This window comes from Chondrus crispus, genomic scaffold (assembly GCF_000350225.1).
Source record: "Chondrus crispus Stackhouse genomic scaffold, scaffold_161, whole genome shotgun sequence".
Taxonomy (NCBI): domain Eukaryota; phylum Rhodophyta; class Florideophyceae; order Gigartinales; family Gigartinaceae; genus Chondrus; species Chondrus crispus.
The window spans coordinates 36,542-57,993 of NW_005179029.1; the positions used below are offsets into that span (position 1 = coordinate 36,542).

A 21,452-nucleotide genomic window follows, 5' to 3' on the forward strand; every position below is an offset into this window, starting at 1 on the left:
TTGGCCACGTTGAGCGTGTATAAGCCGTGGCGAAATGGTGCTGTAGCTACTACTTTTGGTGGCTGTGGTTCATGTCGAGTACACGGGCTGTGTGGGGGTAGAATATCACAGCTCCCCATTGCTTCGCTATGTCATGGACTGACAATAGGTTGGTCTTGATATGTGGGTTGGCAATGGTGGGTAGCTTAAGCCATTTGTTGCTCGTCGTCTGGATCTGAAGAGTACCGTGGTGCGTCGCAGGGGGTGTAGTTGATGTTGCCGTGTTAGTGCGGATTTTTCTGGTCAGGGGTTTCATGCCTTTTGTTGGTTTGCGGATGTGGGAGGGGTGGGCTCCCGAGTCGAGTGCAAATTTCCTACCGTCCATGTCGTGGCAGTTTGTGTCTCCCTGTTCGTTGTACATGTGTTCTGCTTCTGTTGTCTTCTCGTGGAGGTTCGCTGTGCAACCGTGTGTTTGCTTCTTTTTCATGCCTCTCTCTTTGGTCCATTTGTGGTTTGGTGGCTGCTGTGTCATGAACTGGGGTATAGTAGCATATACAGTGCGGGCGGCACTGGGTTCTAGTATGGTCGTTGCCATTTGGGCCGTGTGGCCCCTCTCTATGTAGTTGTTCGTCCGCGGGGGCGTCTTGCTGGTTGGAGTTGGAGGCCGTGTGCCTGTGCCTGTTCCGGTTTTCGGTTGACTTTTTCCAAGCTCCTTGCGTGAACAGCTTTGAGGCGTTGCCCAATATTTTTGGATTGTGTTGGGCACAGTGTCCGTTTCGATCCACATATCTTGCAAGTGTTTATATGTGGGATGTGCTTGCAGGCCTTGGATGATGAAGTGGACGCGTATTTCTTCTCCAGTGGTGATGTTGGGGTATTGAGCTAGCTTCATTCTTGTGCGTATCGCCCTGTGCTTGGTCATGTATTCGTATAGTGTGGTGCTGCGTGTAAGCTTTGTGTTGGTCGCTTCTTGTTTAACAGTAGGTGAGCTGTAGTCGTCCTGTCTGTGACGTTTTCGGTGATGACTTGTGTGATTTCAAGCGGGGAAGCACCCAATTCCATGTACGCTGTTGCGGCGAAGTCTGCAGGCAGTGAGTTGTTGATGGCTATGCGGAGTATTGCACTTTGTCTCCTGTATTTGGCGTACATAGGGCTGTATTGATCGGGTGTAGTGTAGGCATGGTTCAACAGGTTTTCCATGTCATTGATCAGTGCTATGTCCATAAGCGCTTGCTTCCGTATGGGGAAGTTGTCCCCATTGGACTCGAGGGTTAGCAGTCGTCCGTGGAACCGGTTGTCGGTGGGGTCTTTATCTGCCATGGTTGTGGGGTTGGTGATGTTGTCTGCGAGCGGGGGAGGAGGAGGGCAGGTCTTGAGTGGCGATGTGGGCGTTGTGGGGTTTCCGAGCGATATTCCAGGCTGCAAGGTTGGGTGGCTTGTGTTGGTGGCTTGTGTCGCTGCCTGGTTGATCGTCGGGGTTGTTGCACCTTTTTTTGTTGATCGATCTGCAGTGGTTTTTGCGTAGGGTCCATAACCTGTGGTGACGAGACGATGACTCCGAATTACTTTCCTCACTCTCAATCATTCTCTTAAGACTCGTGACCTAGCGCCGTCGTCTGTGAGGCGTTGTGAGCCGTGTATTACGTATGCACGTGTGTGCATGTATGGTTATCATTACATGGGTGAAGGGATGAATGCCGATTTTGTATTTATACGAAGAGGCAGGCATGCAGGGTCATGATTCACCCACACCGCATGTTTACAACCTGCTAAATGTCTGTCCTTCAATTGATGACGAAGATCCGATATCGGTTTGTTGAGGCCGGCGGTGCCGGTACTTAAGTCTCAAACGACAGCCCGCAGGGTTCTACAGTGGCTAATAGTCTGTCCTTGAGAGGCTCAATCATAAATCGATTGCGGGAAAGCACATGCTAGAAACAGCAAACAGCGGTTACCCCCTTCTCTTTAAAGAGCGAGAGTGTTTCAATTTAATCCTGTCGTGAGGACAAGGCCCGGCCGGATGGACAACTATTCACAGCAGTTTCCGATTGAGATTTCCCGGCGAGCGCTCTAGGCGCCATCTGCGGACACCCGCATCGGACTCATGCATAGCGAAGCCCATCTAAAGAGATCCCACTGCGACTGAGTCCCTGGGTACGGGCACTGCAATGCTCTGAGAGTTGTCAACCAGATAAGTAGGAGTGTTCTTGCGAGTGAAGAGGCGTTTCAACATCCTGGGCAGTCCTCATAGACCTTGAGGATCGATGCGCAGGGATTCTACGTGGGTTAAAAATGGAGTGTATGTCGCCCATTTTCTCTGTATATCGAGACCACTTTAACTCCACTCGTGGAGTCATAGTCTTTTCCTTCTGCGTTCATGTCCAATTCACCAATACACGGCCAGGATAAATCGTTCCATCTGCTACAGTACGTGGTACGGACGTGGTACGGATGGTTCCGTGGCAAATAGGATATGAACGCAGAAGGAAAAACTGTGAATCTACGAGTGGAGTAAAAGTGGTCTGGATATACAGAGTAACTGGACGACATACCCTCTATTTGTTTTTAACAGGAATGTACCCTCTGGAAATCCAAGCCCAAAGCAATCTGGACATGTTGCGTCTTTTGATATTGCCCCTCTTGGCAGCTCATACCTCACCTAATCGCTGACTGCATTTTACTGCCTCATTCTAACAATTGTTCATTCGTTGCAATTAGTTTTCAACCTGACCTCCTAAGAGGCCAGGTTGAAAACTACAGTAATTGGAGCCTCTCATTATGCCAGTCATCGCTATCTGCCGTGGAACCGTCCGTACCACGCCCGTACGACGTAGTGTAGAAGATGGAACAATTTATCCAGGCCGTGTATTCTTCCCAGTACACCTCGTTCTCTGGCTCTCGATACATCAAAATTCCATCCGCATTACTTTACATTCAGTTGCCCGTCAACGATGTGTTTGATGCGTTGGGAGGTCGATCGCTACCGGGGGGTCTCAACTGCCAGTTTCCGTAGCAAGAAGCGAAGGGACTGCGTCAGTGTAAACTGATGAAAATGGGGAGTGGCGTTGAAAAGGCGTTGTGAGATGTGAGCGGAGCGCCCATGAAGGCACCTTTCCGTAAATGGAATCTAATAGCAATTCTACAGTCATGCCATGAATTTCGCCGTTTGATTTGCTTTGCACGCTTTTTCACATGGACAACACCTCAGCGGGATCTCAATTTGTACGCGGGCCCCATTACCGCAAGGAACCTATAAATTATCAGAAAATTAGCCTGGCGCCTCCCCGATGCTCGTCAGGAGCACGCATCGTTCCATCACAGCCTTGGCGAGCACGTGTTCAAGACGAAGGTCATCATCGTGCAAGTAGATCAAAAACAACAAACCATATATTAGGGTAACTACGTACAGTACCTCAAGTATTGCAGTTGCGTGAAGGCACTTTGAGTTTGGGGAATATCAGTAGAAAAGTAAACTAAGTGTGCAAATAATACAGCAACGCAGATTATAGAATAAGTTGTGCATCATATCTTCAATTGCGAGTCCACTTTCAAAAACGGGAAAGCCCGCCTTTTTGTGAGATATGCCTCGCAGCTTCAGTCTACTCAAACTAAACACTATAAAATGGAACAACTGCCCATTTGATATAGAAAAACCACTTCTTCCAGCTGCTCCTCATTTCTCCCACTCCTTTTACAATTTCAAAAATGAATCCCTCCCGCGCTGTTCAGGCTCTTTCGGACATCTCCAACCGACACGTCAATGAAATCGTCGATCACATTGATGACGACGTGGTCGCCAGCGATGATGAGAACGACTCCAATTGTCCGATTATGACACGTTTTACAATGACGGAGGTTCTCAATCTATTAAGGCAATGTGTAATTCTGATTCCTCTCAATTCTTCGAACTATGGGTTATGATTGAAGACTACGTGTCAAAGAATTGGAATGTTGGCAGAGGTAAAAGAACACAGTACAAGGACCAGGATGTTCTCTTTATGACACTTACTGTACTCAAGCATGGTCAGCAATGGAACTTTACAGCTCGTCTATTTTCTGCTAAATGTTCTACTTTCGAAAGTTTAATAACTGGATTTCTACGTATGATGTCAGAATACATGTATGATATATGTGTGGCACGCGTCGAAGAAAAATGGACAATGGCCAAGTGTCGTCTGGAGGACCGGGTGTTTTCGAATTTCGAATACGCGACATATGCTGTCGACGTCACTTTTCAGCAGAGCAATCGTCCAAGTGGAAATATATCAGAAGGGAAGCGATACTTCTCCGGTAGGCATAAGCTGTATTGGTACAAAGTAGAAGTTTCAGTACTGCCTACTGGTCTTGCTATTGGGTGCACGGAGCACTATCCCGGCTCCGTGTCGGATCTGGAGATATTTGGTCGTAATAGACCCTTTCATGAGGAGGCATCTAAAAAGGGGGTACGTGCTTTGCGGTTTACGGATGAGGGGCGATTGAGCGAATTTATGGATGACTACTGGGCCATACTGGCGGACAAGGGATATCAAGGTGCAGCCGAAGATCTACGTGTGGTGCACCCGGTGCGAACCCCGGCACGTTCAACGCTGTCATTGGACGACGTGGATTACAATCGCCAAGTATCTTCTGATCGTGTCATAGTAGAAAACTACTTTGGGAGAATGTGCAGTTTATGGACTGTACTTTCTCATAAGTGGCGCTGGGGAGAGGGATTATACGAGCACGTGTTCAAGGCGTGCCTGGCGTTGACCAATTTGAGTGTCAGGGCCCGCCCTCTCCGCTTCGAGGACGGGCAGCACAGCACTGGTGTACGTAATCGCCTACGGGCCATATCAACTAGTCAGATGCGAAAGAGGCGCCGTGTAACCGTTCGGCACCTTATTCGGCTTTTGAACATAATCCGGTTTCTATAATTTTCATAATCTAAAGGGGGGTAGTACCTCCTCCCCTTCAGTTCGCGGGAACCATAGTAACATAAGCTCCCTCAAACCAAAACAGAAGCACCGTAACATCCGAAAAAGGCGCCATTCTACAGATTGGCCCCCTACTCTTGCTCTACTGCGATATGAAACCTGAACGACCATTATATGCGGCAGAAATCGTTCATCAGTCCGGCGGAGTGGCGCATGATCTCTCTGCGAAGCAACTTTCCATAGAACATAACACCGATATACAGCAAGCGCTGTTTGAGCACATCAGTGATGGGGTTCCTCTCAGCGTTGCTGCAAGAAGTAATGGCATTCCCGTAACGAATGCCAGGAGAGCATATGCGAGCTGGCTTCAGTCGCCTCCTGACAGCCAACCAACCTCGCCACTGGACATCCAGGTTAGCATGCGCTCCCCGGGAAGACCACGGTATTTTACTGTACGACAGGAGAATTTAATTACTGAGGTGGCGCTTCACTTTTCTTGTATGAACACACCGTTGACCAAAGTTGGACTTCGTCAACTTGCAGGGCATTTTATGCGTTCTCTGCATACCTCTCATATCATAACTTTACCATCAAACAGATGGGTTGAAGGCTTTCTCTCAGGCAATCCCGAGATTGCCGTTCGTCCGGTACGCGCAATTGATGCACGAAGAATTGAAGCTGTGACTCGCCACAACGTCGCAACTCAAATTGCGCGTGTGCAGGTGGCCATGGACAGGTTTGACATACACGACCCTAACCTCATATTCAATGTTGATGAATCGGGAATTTCGTTCCAGAAAATGGCGGGTAGAAGCCTCCGTCGAGGATTAGGGAATGCTCACGAAAAGACACTTGTCAGCACAATGGTCCGAACGCGAGGCCGCATGGAGCGAGCAACTGTGATGTGTGTCGGCAATGCTGGGGGTTTGAGCTTCGAATCGGTAATGGTATTTCCCGGGAAGCAACTGCATTACAGAATGGTTTGCAGTACTGTAGAAACCGTACACAGCTACTTGCCCAGCTGCTACTTTTATCAGCGTGAGAACGCTGGGGTCGACACAAGGATTTTCTTGGACTGGGCCAGAGGTTTTGTGGAAGAGACAGCGCATTTGCGGCACGGAGGGAAAAAGATGATGTTGCTTTATGATGGATACATCTGCCATATCCAGTTCACTGTGCTACAGTTCTTTAAAGATAACGGGGTTATCGTTATTGCCATTCCAGCCCACACGTCCCATGTCTTGCAGCCTCTTGATGTTTCCGTATACGGTCCCTTCAAGTCGTACATTCAAAGAGAAGTTAATAATCGAGCAATGTTGAAACGTGTGCTCGACGTTTTTGACGTCGCTGAGATTTTAAAATATGCGTTGTCGGCTTCTGTCACACCAGGCAATGTCATAAGTGGTTTCAAGAGGTGTGGGATTTGGAACGCCGAATCAAGGGGGACATCTATTGAAAGCTTACAGAACTTGCGGTTCTTTACTGGTAGTAGCAGCAACGAAAATTTGCAGAGACCTGCAGAGACATTGCAGGATCTAGTCATGTCCTTTGTGGTATAACTTCCTTCGTCCCGACCACTCGGAACGAGGGGGGTTAGAGGCAAGGGAGCGCGCGACGCTGGGTAACCCACGCGAGCGCGAACCGTACGGAAGGACTCGAAAAGAGGGAAGGCTCACGTGGCCGGTGACGCGCAGCCGGTCGGTGGTGTCAGATCCGGACGGCCGGTCACGGGTTAGAGGCCTGAGCTAAAGGAAAACCGGAACGGTGTTAGCACTTAGCCGTAAAGGAAAGGGAGGCGAGTCTGCCCCCGTTTACTGGAACGGGGCAGGTGCCCCTGGTCTTAACCCCTAAGTGGGACGCCAGGACACCTGTCCCGCCACAGTAGCTGTTACATACTGTATACCAGCTACTGTACTAAATTGGCTAATTTGTGCCATTAACCACTAATTGCTAATTACTTACCGGATGGGTCGCACACGTGTGCCCGTGGCCACGACCGGCGCCAACGGTTGTGTCACGTGTACGCCGTGGAGGTACTACTGTGCTCGCAGAGGGCGCGTGCACGATTACTACAGTAGTAACCGCCCGTCTCGGCGGTTCTCATCTCCCGCCGGGGGTCGCGGTGTGGAGTTGTACCACAGACCCCCTTCCTTAGTTCGCGACACGTCCTCGTCGCGGCCGGGGGTTGACATGACCGGCTGGCAGGGTGTCCCATCCGTACGGAGAAGTCCGCGCCGACCACGGGGGCGCGGGCGGACTACGGCCAACTCCATGGGGGAGCCCATGGAGTTTTTGGTATTTAACCGCGTCGGATCCCCTGGCGCGGCAATGGGTCCCCTCACGCTTTCCTTTTCTCCCACATCACTCCACACCACGCACCCCCCTTTCTCCACCTCCACATCTCGTTTCCTCCCCCTATCCTCCTTCCGCATGGACAACCGACCGTCCGAGCGGGGTCACCCCCCTCGGGCTCAGCTCCCTACGGTGCCGGCCGCGTCGGCCCCTACCTTTCACCCGGCGCTGGCGGCGGGCCCCGTGAATCGACCCGCGGCGAGCATCGCAGCCCCGCGGGTGCGGGCTTCGGGCGCGGGGGTTGCCCCCTCGCGCGGCCCTCCCGTCGTCCAGGGGCCCCTGCCGCGCCCTCCGCGCTCAGCCCCGACTCCCCAAGTCGGTGAGATGACCGTACTGAGACGGTCTCCCGACTGGGTTGTAGCCACGGGGCAGACGGCGGCCGGGGCGGGTGACCGCCCGGTACCGCCGGACCCGTACGCGACCACGCCCCCGGCGACAGAGGCGCCGCCATCCGGCTGGCTCCGGACGGGTGTTCGTGCCGTTCGGAGTTTGTTGCCCGGGGCCGACTTAGACCACCGGGTTCCCCGGGGTGGTCGCAACCCCTCACAGACACAGCCGCCGATGTCCGTCGAGGCTTACATCGGAACGGCCTTCCCCGATGCCGCTCGGTTTGAGGCCATCCCCAGGCGGCGGGGTATCCGCACGCCCTCCCCTCGCGGACGAATCCGCCAAGACAACCGCGTGGCCGCTTGGAGGACCCGCTGGGTCCACGTACCACACCGCGTAATGGCGGATTCCCGTTCGGATCTTCTCTACATCCGCCGTGCGGGAGAGGACCAGTACCATTCGCGGTTGTTCGACCTCTTCGAGAGGTTCGGCGAGGACGTGGATCCTAAGCCCCACGTGCAGTTGGTGGCCTTCCCCCGCCCGTTCGACCGGTGGTACAGTGTGGCCGACCGTGTACGGTGGGGCGAGAATTCTGCCAAGGAGAGCCGGCTGCGGTGTCGCCGCGCCGATGCCTACTTCCATATGTGGCACACGACGGCGTTCTTCGCCGTGCCCACGGGCGCTACGGGGCGGCTATACCCAGCCCTACCGAACGGTTGGAGCGATCTGGAGACTCCACAGTACCTCTGCGTCCCCACCCCCAGCGTGCTGGCGTATGCCGCAGCGCGGTGGATGCCGGACGGTTCCTTCGGGCGAGAGGCGACGCCCGGGATGCGTCGTCTGATCGATGCCATCTTGCTCTCGGAGTGGGCCGTCCTGGCGTTGCTGTGTTTCCTACACGCCGCACGGGACGGCCTCCCGTTCTTCACCAAGTGCCCGGACCCTCGCCTGGCGAGCCGGAACGGGAACGAACCCGGCGAGCCAGGCTCTCTCTTCCGGTTGTCGGCGGGGCTTCTGCAGCTCATCCGATCGGTCGGGGTGGCCGCCATTCTCGAGGGGACGTCGTTCGACCCGGTTGGCGCCGAGGCCATCCTCGATTTTTCCGAACGGTTGGACTGGTCTCTTCCCGAGCGCGGAGACTTCGTGTGGTACATTTGGGCCCGCGGCTGCTCCCTGCGGATGCCGCATTGGGATGGTACGTCAGCGGAGGCCGACAACTGGTACGACCCCCTCCCGGACGACGGGTCGCCGTCGTACGGTGCGGCCATCGCCTCCGCTGACGGGTGGGGCGCCGCGGTTGCCTCCGCCGGGACTCCCGCCGAACCGTCCGTGGAGTCTCCGACCGTGTCCACCCCGCCGGTCCCACCGATGCCGGGTGACACCGCCCTCGGAGAGGGGTTTCCAGTCGGTTCCTCGACGCCCCCTAGGGTGGGCGGCGCGACCACTACAGAGTCGCCACCGCCGGCCACGGAGACGCCGGTCATGGAAGTGCCGGTCACGGACCCCGCCCCAGTGGGGGCCCCTCGCGGGGTTCCTACTGTCGAGCCCGCGGGGGATAGCCTTCCTGCGGCAGCGACCGGATCGGTGCCGGGCTCTGCCGTCTTCCCCGTCAGCGAAATGACCGCGACGGGGACGCAGACCCCCTCGGTAGCGGCCGATGGAGCTCCGGTGGTGGCACCAGCGAACGAAGCCCCCGTCTTGGTCCCGGACTCGCAGGCCGCCCTACGTGCTCTGCAGATAGAGTGCGGCTACGCGGGCGTCCCTGCACCGACCACCCTCGCGGCGGCTCTGGAGTCCGCGCACGCCTGGCTGGTCGAGGCGACTCAGCTCAGGGCGCGGGTGGCCGGCCTGCAGTTCGCCATCCGCCAACGTGACACCGGCGAGGATCTCCTGCGCAGTGAGACGATGGCGCGGATCCGTGCGGCACAGGACCACCTCGCCGTCTTGAGCGAACAGGTGTCCGCAAAAAGACCGTACGGTGCAGTTGATGCTGATCCCGCCAGCGCGGCGGTGCGGGGAGCGGAGCCCTCTGCCAAGCGCCAACGCCGTGAGTGATGCCCGTGGCGGAGGCGGGGAGAGTAGCGAACCGCCTCCGGGGACCAGGTCCCATCCAGTCCAGTAAATTGCCCCCTGTTCTCTTTCTTCTTCCGCTCCTTCACTGCCCTTCCCGCTCGGTACTGTGGTCTCTCCGCGGCGGTCGTCATCACGGCGGCCGGGTTACCCTCTGGCTCATGCCGGCGAGACCCCGCGCGGTGAGTGTACCAGGTGGTCGCGGGGAGGGTCCCTCAGCTGCCCCCGCGACATCGGAGGGCGCCCGTCCGGTAGGTAATTTTAGGCCGGATTTTACCGCCCCGCGGCGGGTGGCTTTTTCAGCGCACCGACGAACTCCGATTGGGTACTCCCCGAGGATCGGAGGCGTCTTGAACCGCCGCCGTGGTCCAGCGGCCACACGTGCCGGGCGGTGTATGCCGGCCGCGTACCTCGTGGTCCGCAGTGCCCTGGAGCCTCGCCGAGGTCGCCCCCCCATACAGTATTTACCCGCTGGGTTCCACCCCTCGGCAGCGGGTGTGCACCGGGGTGCCGCGCCGTTTGACCACCGCCGCGTCGGGTCGCCCCGCTGGCGGGTCAGCCCCCTCCTGCGCCGGGTCTTCCGGCGCGGGGTTTGGGGTGACGCACGCGGGGTTCCGCGTGCGTCTGTGGGGACCTCGCCCCCTCCTGCGCCGGGTCCTCCGGCGTGGGGTGGGCGGTGACGTGCGCGGGGTTCCGCGTGCGTCTGTGGCGGCCTCGCCCCCTCCTGCGCCGGGTTTTCCGGCGCGGGGTGGGCGGCGACGTGCGCGGAGTTTCGCGTGCGTCTTTGGCGACCTTGCCCCCTCCTGCGCCGGGTCTTCCGGCGCGGGGTGAGCGGCGACGTGCGCGGGGTTCCGCGTGCGTCTGTGGCGACCTCACCCCCCCTGCGCCGGGTCTTCCGGCGCGGGGTTTGCGGTGGCGATTGGCCGCCGCGCGGGGGAGGTCCTCCGCGGGATCGTCCCGCCCCGCGCTGGGTTGCCCAGTGCGGTGTTAGCGGTGGCGTGCTGCCGCCCGCCTGCGCCAGAAGCGGTCTATGAAGGCCTGGGGGAGTCCCTCTGCGGGTTCCCAGGTATCGTCGGCTGGGGCGTAGCCATACCAGCGGACCTTGTACTGGGCCCCTGTGCGGTTCTCCCGGTGGTCGACCACATACTCCGCGGCGGGTTCGGGTTCTCCGGCCGCAGCGGGCTGGATCGGGGCGGCCGTAGTGACGTCGCGGGGCCCCCGCGGCATCCGGGTTATCCGATCGATGCTCACGCGGTTTGAGACCCCGTCTTGATCGACGACCACTGTGGTCTCCGTAGCGGATCGGACCCGAAACGGGCCTTCCGTTTTCGGTAACAGCTTGACGGAGGGTCCCCCGTCATTACTTGGCAGGTCTCCCCGTTCGGTACTCGTCAATGGCCGAGGTGGGCGGTCGACATAGACCAGGTCTCCCACCTCGATGACCGGACGGAAACGCACCTTCTTATCGAAGTCGGCCTTGTATCGCCTTTGCGCCGCGGTTAGCTTCACCCGCGCGCGCTCAAGGGCGTCGCGTAGTTTACGCAGCGTCGCGCGCTTGTACTGTACCGGGGTTCTCGGATCTTCCGTGTTGGAGACGGCATCCTGCGGGACAGTCCCAGGCAGTGCCAAACCGGACGGTGGTCGCGTCAGCACCAGGTCGAACGGGGTTGTCTTCGTCGACCGGTGGACCTGCGTGTTATACGCGAAGGTCAGGGGCTGGATGTATTCGTCCCAGTCCTTCTGGTGCTCCGCGACATAGTGTCGGAGGCGCTGCACCAGAGTACGGTTGAACCGCTCGGTTTGCCCATTCGTCTGGGGGTGATAGGCGGTAGTCAGGTAATGCCTCACCCCCAGGAGGGCGCACACCGCGTCGAAGAACTTGGCGGCAAATTGTGGTCCGTTATCGGTTAGCACGTAACGAGGTGCGCCGTATACGTAGACCCAATTGTCCAGGAAGGCGTTTGCCACGACCGACGCGGTGGTTGTCCGTAACGGGATGCTGCGCGTCAGCTTCGTAAACCGGTCGGTCATGACGAGCACGTGGCGATTCTCGTGCGCCGTCTTCGGTAAAGGGCCCAGCAGGTCCATGGCGACGAAATCCAGCGGTCCTGCCGCTGGGAAGAGCTTGAGATCCTTCTGGTGCCTCACCAGGGTTCCCCGGGTGGCAGCGCATGACGCGCAGTTCCGTACGGTACTGAAGGCGTCGTTGGCCATATGAGGCCAATAATATTCCCGCCGGAGGGTATAGTACATCCTCGTACCGCCCGGGTGTCCGGCTAGGCGGTGATGATGGGCGAGGTACAATATCTTCGCCCGGAGCCGCTTCGGTACCACCCGCTGCAAGGTCCCATCGAGGGGGGACTTGCGGACGACGAACCCGTATCGGTCAACGTCGTAACGCGAGTCCGGGTTCCCCACAGTCTCGGCGGCCGCCCTATAGAAGGGGTCCTCGGCCTGTTCCCGAAGGAACTCTTCCACCGTTACGGATGAGACGTCGCGTTCTTCGGGTATAACCGCGAACGCGTGCTCAGCTCTCCCCGGGTCGACGGGGGTCTCCCAGTGTACGGTACCTTGGCAGGGGTTATGCTCCTCCTCTCGCCATTGTACCGCGAAACACGGGACCTCGTCGTCAACCGGTTCGGAGGTTGCGCCGTCAACTCGGAGGCGTGATACACCATCCGCGAGTTGGTGCTTAATACCCGGCCGGTACTGTACGTCGTAGTCGTACTCGGCTAGGCGGAGACGCCAGCGCGCTAGCCGGCCGGAGATATCCGCCAGGTTGAGAACCCAGCGGAGGGCCTCATGATCCGTACGGAGGTCGAACGTATTCCCATACAGGTATGGTCGAAGCGTGAGAATACTCCATACGACGGCGAGGCATTCCTTCTCGGTAGTGGTGTAGTTCCTCTCCGCGTCCGTGAGAGCGCGGCTCCAATAACCGATCGGTAAGCGGTCGCCGTCCGGCTGGTCCTGTAGTAGGGCACAGCCGACCTGGTACGCGCAAGCGTCCGTGTCCAGGGTGTATTTCTTTCCGTAACGGGGTAGAGCGAGGATCGGTGGGGACACGAGGCGCTTCTTGAGTTCCACGAACGCCTCGTATTCCTCATCAGTAAGAACCTCAAACTCGAAGGGTTGATTTTTCCCCGTCTTCCGGTTTAGCGGAGCGGCTATTTTCGCGAAGCCCTTCACGAACCGACGGTACACGTTGCACATTCCTAAGAATGACCGCAATTCCGTCTGGTTCTGGGGAGGTCGAGCGCGCTCGATGGCGACCACGTTGCGGCGCTCGACCTCCAACCTACCTGGTCGAATCACGTGTCCCAGGTAGGTGACCGAGATGTCGAAGAAGGCGCACTTCGACAGCTTCAGCGACACGCCCGCGTCCCGCAGTAGGCGTAGAACCTCGCGGACGTGCGCGACGTGTTCCGTTACGGTCTTGGAGTAGATGATAACATCATCCAGGTACACCAGTTCGGTTTCCCATTTTACCCGCGACAGTATAATGTCGACGGCCCGCTGGAAGGTAGCGGGGGAGTTCTTCAACCCGAACGGCATGCGGAGGAATCGGTACAACCCGCAGTGCGACGCGAACGTCGTCTTGTCGCGATCCTCCTCGGCGATTTCTACTTGCCAATACCCGCTGTTGCAATCCAGCGTGGTAAAGACGGTAGCGTCGCCGAGGGAATCGATGCACTCGTCCATCCTCGGCAACGGATAGGAATCCCGAACGGTGACTGCGTTGAGCCTTCTGTAGTCGACACAGAACCGCATGGTACCATCCTTTTTAGGGACGAATACCACGGGGCTTGCCCATTCGGCCGTGGCGGGTTCGATTACCCCTGCCCGGAGCATGCGGTCGATCTCCGTTTTCTCTTTCTCCCGTGCGGTTGGTCCAGCGCGGTAGGGCGCCTGGTAAATCGGGCGAGCACCGGGCTTGAGCTCAATCCGGTGCTTCGTGGCCCCGATTTTTTCCAGCCGGCTGGTCCACATGTCCTTAAATTCGGACAGTACCTCGAGGATCTCCGAGCGTACCTCGTCGTCCTCGGCACCGATGTGGACGTCCTCCTGCCAGGCGTTGGGGCCCTCCTCAGGGCCGGCGGTGTCTTCGGGTTTATCCGTTCCAACCGTCCCGGGGTGCGCCTTGGGCGGCGTGGCTTGTTCAGCCCCGCCCTTGTCCGTACGGTTGTCAGCGGCTTCTTCCGCGCCCTCCTTTGCGGTTGAGAGGTTGGAATTAAATATCCCTCCCCCTTCCTTAGCTTCGGCCGCTTCCGCGGCCGAGTCGCCAAGGGTCAGGATGTGAGTGGGCGACGGAAGAGCCAGTCCGACTACGGTATGCTTCGGGATGTGAACCGAGCGGTGCCCAAAATTGCTGAGCATTACCGAGAACGGTTTTTCGGGGGCAACATCCATGACCCCCTGTGCCATGAGTGTCAAATTCCTGTGCGCGGTTTTTGGGGAGTTCTGTAAAAAACACAGCCCCCCAACCGGCGTGGCGACCCTCACCATGGCCTGCGTCATCGGGGGAATTGTCACCCCTCTGACGAGGCGGATCTTCCGTGACGGTGTGTTGGCGGGGAACGCCACCTGCTTCCGTTCGGGTTTATCCGACGGCGGTAGTTGTTGTGCGGTGCTCCTCGAGGCCATCTTGCGGTCGTGCCTCGAGGGGGTTGTTCCGACTAACGCCACGGGTGGCGCGTCGTGGAACACGACCTTCCGTTGCGGTGGGAGGATCGCCTTGACGTGGCGATCCAGGAAGGTCGTACCGAGGATACAGTCCACGGCGAGGCTCGTGACTACCAGGAACGGGACGCGCGCCACAAACTCACCGATTCGGACGAGCAGGGGGATTTCCCCTAGTGCCTTCATCGCGCGGTTTGACGCGTCGATGAGCGCTGGGCTCCGAACCGGTTTTATCGATGGTCGCCACGACTCGGCGACACACCGTAAATGGATGAGGTTCGGGCCGGCTCCTGAGTCCAGCACTGGTGTGATGGCGACCATCAACGCCTGCTTCTGACCAATCGTCGCGGAGATCTTGTAATTCTGCTTCTTGAAGAAGCAGATGGCCTGGACTTCCGTTCGGTTACCCGGCTGCGCTTCCACTGGCGCAGCCGGATCGGGGGTGCCTAAGCTTCTGAGGCTGGGCACGGGGAGAGACGTCGTCGCCTCTACGCGTCCTCCCCGGCTTCCCCCGTCAGCAGCAAGTCCTCGCGGGTTTCATCCGCGGTTTGCGCCACGGGGTCCTCGGTGTGGTCGAGGTGCGGTTCCTCGACCACGTTGACGCCCGCGGGGGCCGTTTGACGCTGGTTTCGCCAAGCGGACGGCCCCTGGCGGTTGAACGGGGATCCCGGGCGGAGGCCTTGCCGGATGCGTAGCTTCTGGTAGTTGGCCTCTCGTGCCTCCAGAAGCTTGGCCCGCAGGCCCGCATCGGCAACGACGGGGCACCCCTCTTGTCGGTGCGTGGTGTCCAGGCAGAACCGGCACGGTGGCGGTCCGGGAAATCTCCCGCCGGAGAACCGGACGCGTGGATCCTGCCCTTGCCTCCCGTACGGTCCTGTGCGCACGTCGCCAGGGTTGGCGGGCGGCACCGGGGCGCCCGCCGTCGAAGCTGCCGGCGACGGATAGTAACTCGTCGGTGGCGAGCTCATCGAGGTCGGCGTGGCGGTTTGGTCCGTCACGGCCAGGATTGCTTCTTCAGCAAATCCCCCAGCCGTCGGGATGTCGGATGCCGACTCAACCGACAGCACGGGCCTCGTCCTTGCGGTGCGGTCAGATCTTCTAGCCGCTCTGGGCGGTTCTCGGTGCGCCATGGCGGACATCCCCTGTCGACGGGAAGCCCGATTGGTTTCCCCGATCGCTTGCGCATAGCGAGCGACGGATTGGTAATCCACATCCGGGTGCGTAGCGAGGTAATTGCGGACCTGCGCGCACGTGGCGGGAAGTAACCCCTCGACGAATAGGGACTTCAACCGCCGGTCGGAGAATACCGTACCGCATCGGAGGGCCTTGTCCCAGAGGTGGTTACTGTAGACCTCCTCCGTCATGTTCGAACTTTGACGGAAGGAGGTCACGTCACCAACCGCTTCGGAAATTACCTCATCGGTCGCATAGGTACGCAACAAAAAGTTGACGACCTGCGGGTACGTCCTGAGCAGTTCGCGCCGCTCCACGTCAACCGCCATGGTATTTCCATTGAGACGGGACTGGAGTAGGGCGTGAGCCTGACCGGTGAGGTAGAACTGGAAGCACCACACGGCGGCTCCCTCGGTGATCCCGTTGTGGTCGCACGCCATCTTGAGGCGTGCGAGGAATCCCAATACCGCAATCGGATCTTGACCGCTGAACGTGTGGGACCTCATCTGCACGTCCAGTTTTTTCCGGTAACGGTTAATGTGCCGCGCTACTGTGGAGTCGTAGCGCGAGCTACGCCGTTCCAGGCGGTAGGTCTTGTAGTTGACGGCCTTGGTAAACAGGTCATTGAGGGGCCTGATTACCGTGGGCCGTCGCTCGTCGCTCGTCGGGGCAGCCCGGCGGCGTCTGCTCGAGCGACGAAGCCCCTCATCCGACTCGGTGTGGTAGTCTTCCGAGTCGGACGGGTCGTGCCGGTGCCGGTCTCGGCTTCTATCGCGGCGTGCCCTGTGGCCCCGCCTGCAAGAGTCTTCCGAACCGGATGGGTCATCATCGGAGGGGTATCCTCCCCCTCCGGCATCGCGGTATCGCCCGTGGCGTGCCTCGCGGTTATCGCGGTATCGCCAGCGGCGTTCCTCGCGGTCTTCATCCGTCCTGTGACGGGGGTCTTCTGCGTCGGAATACCGGGTGTATTCCGCTTCGGTCCTGTGCGTGCCGGGTGCACGTCTTCTGCTCAACCGGTACGGGCCTCGATTCTCTGTCTCGGGGAGCCCCAGGCGGTTGTCTGTCCCGCGGGGGTCGCCCGTACCGGCGAGTATGGGGAGGACATTTTCTGTGGTCCTCCCTGTAGCACCGTGAACGGTTGGGAGATAGATGGCTCTGCCCTCCGGGTGAGGGTCCATCCTATCAATCCCGGGTACGGCGCCGATCGGATCAGCGATATTAAAGCTTGAGCCCGGAACGGTTTCACGGCGCGGCGCCGGCGGCGGTACCGCGCCTCCCGTTTCGGTAAATGTCGTGGCCAGACGGATGGCCACGGCGGAGCTAATAGCTCCCTTTAGAGCCAATGCGGTCGGAGATTCGTCCTCCTCCGCGGCGAGCGCTGCCACCACCTCGTCGCGTACGAGGGGGGCGATCTTCTCGTCCAGCAGGGCGTGGAGCGCGGTGTCCGCATGCTCCGCCACCAGTCTTGGTGCCGTTCGGTCGAGGCAAACCTGGACGACCTGAGGTAGTTCCTCAGCGAGGAAATCCTCCATCCAGGTTTGTAGTCGCGGGAGTAACGCGTCGTACAGTACTTGTACGCGGTTCCCCCCACCAGCCGGTAGCCCGGCGGTGGTGTCCGAAACGGAAGGGGTCTTCTGGCCCCTGGTAGACGGCGGGCGTAGCAGGGCTTCCGGATTGTCGATCCGGGGGCGCTGTGCGCCTCTGCCACTGCGGGTACTTGCTCGCCCGGAGGCGGTATCTTCTCCGGCGGAATCCGCACGGTTCATCGTCGATGATCACTGGCGATCGACGCGGTGATTTTCGACCTCTTTCAATCCGATCGGTAGTTGCTCGCGCTGGCGATCCAGTGCGGGCTCAACCTCTGTAGTTATACCCTCCACAAGAGTACCAAAATGTGGTATAACTTCCTTCGTCCCGACCACTCGGAACGAGGGGGGTTAGAGGCAAGGGAGCGCGCGACGCTGGGTAACCCACGCGAGCGCGAACCGTACGGAAGGACTCGAAAAGAGGGAAGGCTCACGTGGCCGGTGACGCGCAGCCGGTCGGTGGTGTCAGATCCGGACGGCCGGTCACGGGTTAGAGGCCTGAGCTAAAGGAAAACCGGAACGGTGTTAGCACTTAGCCGTAAAGGAAATGGAGGCGAGTCTGCCCCCGTTTACTGGAACGGGGCAGGTGCCCCTGGTCTTAACCCCTAAGTGGGACGCCAGGACACCTGTCCCGCTACAGTAGCTGTTACATACTGTATACCAGCTACTGTACTAAATTGGCTAATTTGTGCCATTAACCACTAATTGCTAATTACTTACCGGATGGGTCGCACACGTGTGCCCGTGGCCACGACCGGCGCCAACGGTTGTGTCACGTGTACGCCGTGGAGGTACTACTGTGCTCGCAGAGGGCGCGTGCACGATTACTACAGTAGTAACCGCCCGTCTCGGCGGTTCTCATCTCCCGCCGGGGGTCGCGGTGTGGAGTTGTACCACATCCTTCACACTCGCGGGACGCAGTTTGCTTCGTGAAGCTGATATTGCGGAGTCAGGAACAATTCGCAGAGACAAAACGACAGGGGCCCATCTGACTGCTGCTTCAGTTTTAGATGCACTGAGGAAAAGGGCTGAGCGTCGTCAAGCGATAAGATCTGGTGCTCATGCGGATGTTGACGTGACCTGCAGTCGTGCAGAACTGCGTCACCTACTTGCAGTTCGTCCGGAGCGGATGATCGTCCGGTCTCGACTGCATGAGACTCGTGCATCTCGTCGCCATGTCGCTCGGCAGCGAGCAGTGCACGCCCTAAATACGGGTCAGTGAGTTGATTACGCATGGGCCACGGCGACTGAAATATGATATGATTTTTCGCCGAATTATGCACTTCTCGGCAAATGAGCTTGAAATGGAGTGCTCTTTCTGTCAATTTTCCTAACCCTTCCAAGCAATAAACAACCTCTGCAATGGCATGTGTCAATAAAAGCGTCTCTTGCGATTTCTTTGGTGCTTTGTTTGAAGGCAATCGATGGATTTATCGATACTTTATCAATAAAAATACATTTCGCAGGAAGAACGTAACGGAAAAAACCGAATAAGGAGCCGTACAGTTACATTTTGAAAACACAGAAAATCGCCGCGTTCGCATGTCTAGTGGCACGCGTCGTGCACTTTTTGATGACAGTGACACGGAGTAGGGAGGTGTTACGTGCGCATCTCCTTCCATTTACGTGGTTTGTTTTAGAGTACTGTACGGGTAATGCATTGTGTTCTCTTTGATTTTAAAATCAATAAATGCGGTGAAGGTGCTGTATTGCGCATTTCCTAGTGAATTACGATTTTACTGTGTAGATATGAATTTGGTGCGCGCGAACTGGTTTTCTACTGTACGTGCGCATCTACTGACAGATACTATTATTTTTATTTGTTTTTGCGCATTTCATCATCACTCTCGGTTTGGCTCTATTGACACCATTTCACACGCATGTATTATACGTGGACAGTTCTTTGGTTGTGGAGTGTGACCTCCCTAGTCCCCTCGTTCACCATTGCTCACTGTGGGAGAGACTCAAGACCTGGGGTTGTCTTTACTGGGGACATGAGCGACGACGGTGTTAAGTACGGTGGGAGTGCTATGTACACGTGTAAGATACGACACTCACATTGAGGTGACGTGGGCAGATCCTCCTGAGCCAAACTTCAAGCGACACAACACCAATTTTCTTGTGTAGGTGACGCAGACGCATTCCGCTGCATACATAGCATTTAGTTACCATCACTGTGGAGCTTCCTCTCTATATAAGGTCTCTATTCTACCAGTCATGGAAAACATCTTCATCTATCCTTACCTCGGCAAAGGGTTTTCGCAGCGGTCTATTCAAAAAGACAATCGTGATGGTTTTACCATCGCTAATTGCACGCTTTGCCCTACTCGGCCTCTTCTTTTTTTCTGCTCAAGCAGCGGACATCCTGGACACCCTGGGTCATGGATTTTCCAACTACGACGGCACATTTGACACCAATCGTCTTCGATCTAGGGTTCTCGATTTAGGCGCACTGAAGACCGTCAATGGCTTTCAAGTCCGAGAAAAAGTGGACCCCCTCTTCTTCGACAATACTCAACGTGAAATGCACGTTTCCGAGGGATTCAATGAGTTTGCAACCACTTTGAAGTCATCAGTTTCGATCGGTGGTGGGTTTGGAAACTTCAAAGCAAACATCGAAAGCCATTTCAATTCTGAACGTACCGGACGAACGGATTATTATTATTCTCGCCTGGCTAATATCGTTGAGAGGGCCCACCTTCGAATCACCACGACCCAGACAACAGAACTCCAGCAACTCGTCATTCCAGGTGTTGCGCATAATCTGGCGACGTGGTCACCGCAGTCGATCTTCGCTACATACGGCACCCACGTGACAACGGGAGTAGTGGCTGGTGGTATGCTGGAGCTATGGTCCTCAAGCCATAAGTCACAGTTTAGCTCGAAGACTGATTACTCGTTATCTGTTGATGCGAGCTACCTCAAGCTCGTCAAAGGTTCAGCTTCACTCAGTGTCGAGGAACGTCGGAAGGCTGAGCGTGTTCAAACTTCGGAGGGCCTCATCATCAGAGGAGGAACGCTTCAAGTTGGATCTGCCGGAGAGCAAAATTGGGTCGCGTCTACTGCAACGAACGCGCAAACGATTAAGTTTCTGGACGGTGGTTCTGTTCCAATCTGGACGCTAATCGCTGACGGCAACCAGGCGAACCGGGTGCGATTGTATTACGAGCAGGTGTTTGGGGCACGGTCGATCATTTTGAAGCGATTTGAGAGTGCGCCGATTGAAGCAATGCCACGTGTGCCGCATCCGCAGGCACATGTTTACGTGCCGCGGGGCTGGAAGGTGGTGAGCGGCGGTGCCGATGTGCGTTATTATGGAGTTGGGCAGCTGCTAGCTAAGTCGTACCCACTTTTAAGTCGCGGTACACCGATTGGGTGGATGGTCGAATCAAAAGACCATTTGAAGAGTGATCCTGGGCAAATCCAGGCTTTCGCGATTGCCATCTGGGACCCTAGCAACGTATGGGACGTGCGGATTGCAACAAGTACATCAGGGGTAGCCGCTCATCCAATCGCGACTGCGACACTCCCGTATGAATACATATTGGTCGGAGGAGGAGCAGACGTGCGATATATCGAGCCCGGAAACATGCTGGTGGACTCGTACCCATCGTCGTCGTCGTCGTGGACAGGATCCTCGAAAGATCACTTGAAGAGTGCGCCGTCTAGGATTGTGACGTACGCCATTGGCATTAAGCATAGGAACGGTGGACAGTTGTTCTATCGGACAAAGTCGCAGCGATTCGGTCCCCGTCAGCATCCGTATGGCACAGTTTTTTCGACGCAGGGATGGTCGTTCATCGGTGGTGGGGCGTCTGTCTCCAGGGGCGGGCTTGGAAACATGATTGTAAGGTTGATTCCTAGTCGCGACGGGAAACAGTTCTACGCTTACTCCAAGGATCACCTCGAGCCGGATTCTAGGTACCTCACTGTGTATGGAATTGAAGTTGAGGGCGCTACATACGTTGAGAAGGCAGAATCGGTTCTCGGACTGAACCCCGCGGCACTCTAGAGCATCTGGAATGGCTTCAGTTTAGCGCCGAGGTAATTTCTCTGCAGCAATAACAAGGAGTTGAATTCAAACATCTACTTCTAAATACTAGAATGACAATTTAAAAAGCAGATGTTATTTAACCTCCCCTCGTCTACCGTAACACTGCACCTACGTTTATTTCATCGAAGCAGTCTATTGAGAGTCTTTTGAACACTACGTGTTCTGCGCGATACGACAGCCGCCAGGCTGTGGCCAGTCTACAAAAGGCATTGTTTTAATACATTCATTGATAATTGATAATTGAAAAGATCACTCAGGAACGCAGCAGAAAGAGTGCTGGGTAGTGAGCGCTTGGTTGCATCGCTACATGCATTTCCA

At 57.1% G+C, this 21,452-nt stretch overlaps 1 protein-coding gene; it reads left to right on the forward strand.

Annotated features, from left to right (window-relative positions):
* Window positions 1-19,604: 19,604 nt before the first annotated feature.
* CHC_T00002921001 (hypothetical protein) lies at window positions 19,605-21,214 on the forward strand. XM_005713980.1 is given in 2 exon segments: window positions 19,605-21,092; window positions 21,093-21,214. The coding sequence occupies 1 exon segment, from the start codon at window positions 19,605-19,607 to the stop codon at window positions 21,090-21,092; it is 1,488 nt and encodes a 495-aa protein (XP_005714037.1). The 3' UTR covers window positions 21,093-21,214.
* Window positions 21,215-21,452: the final 238 nt, after the last annotated feature.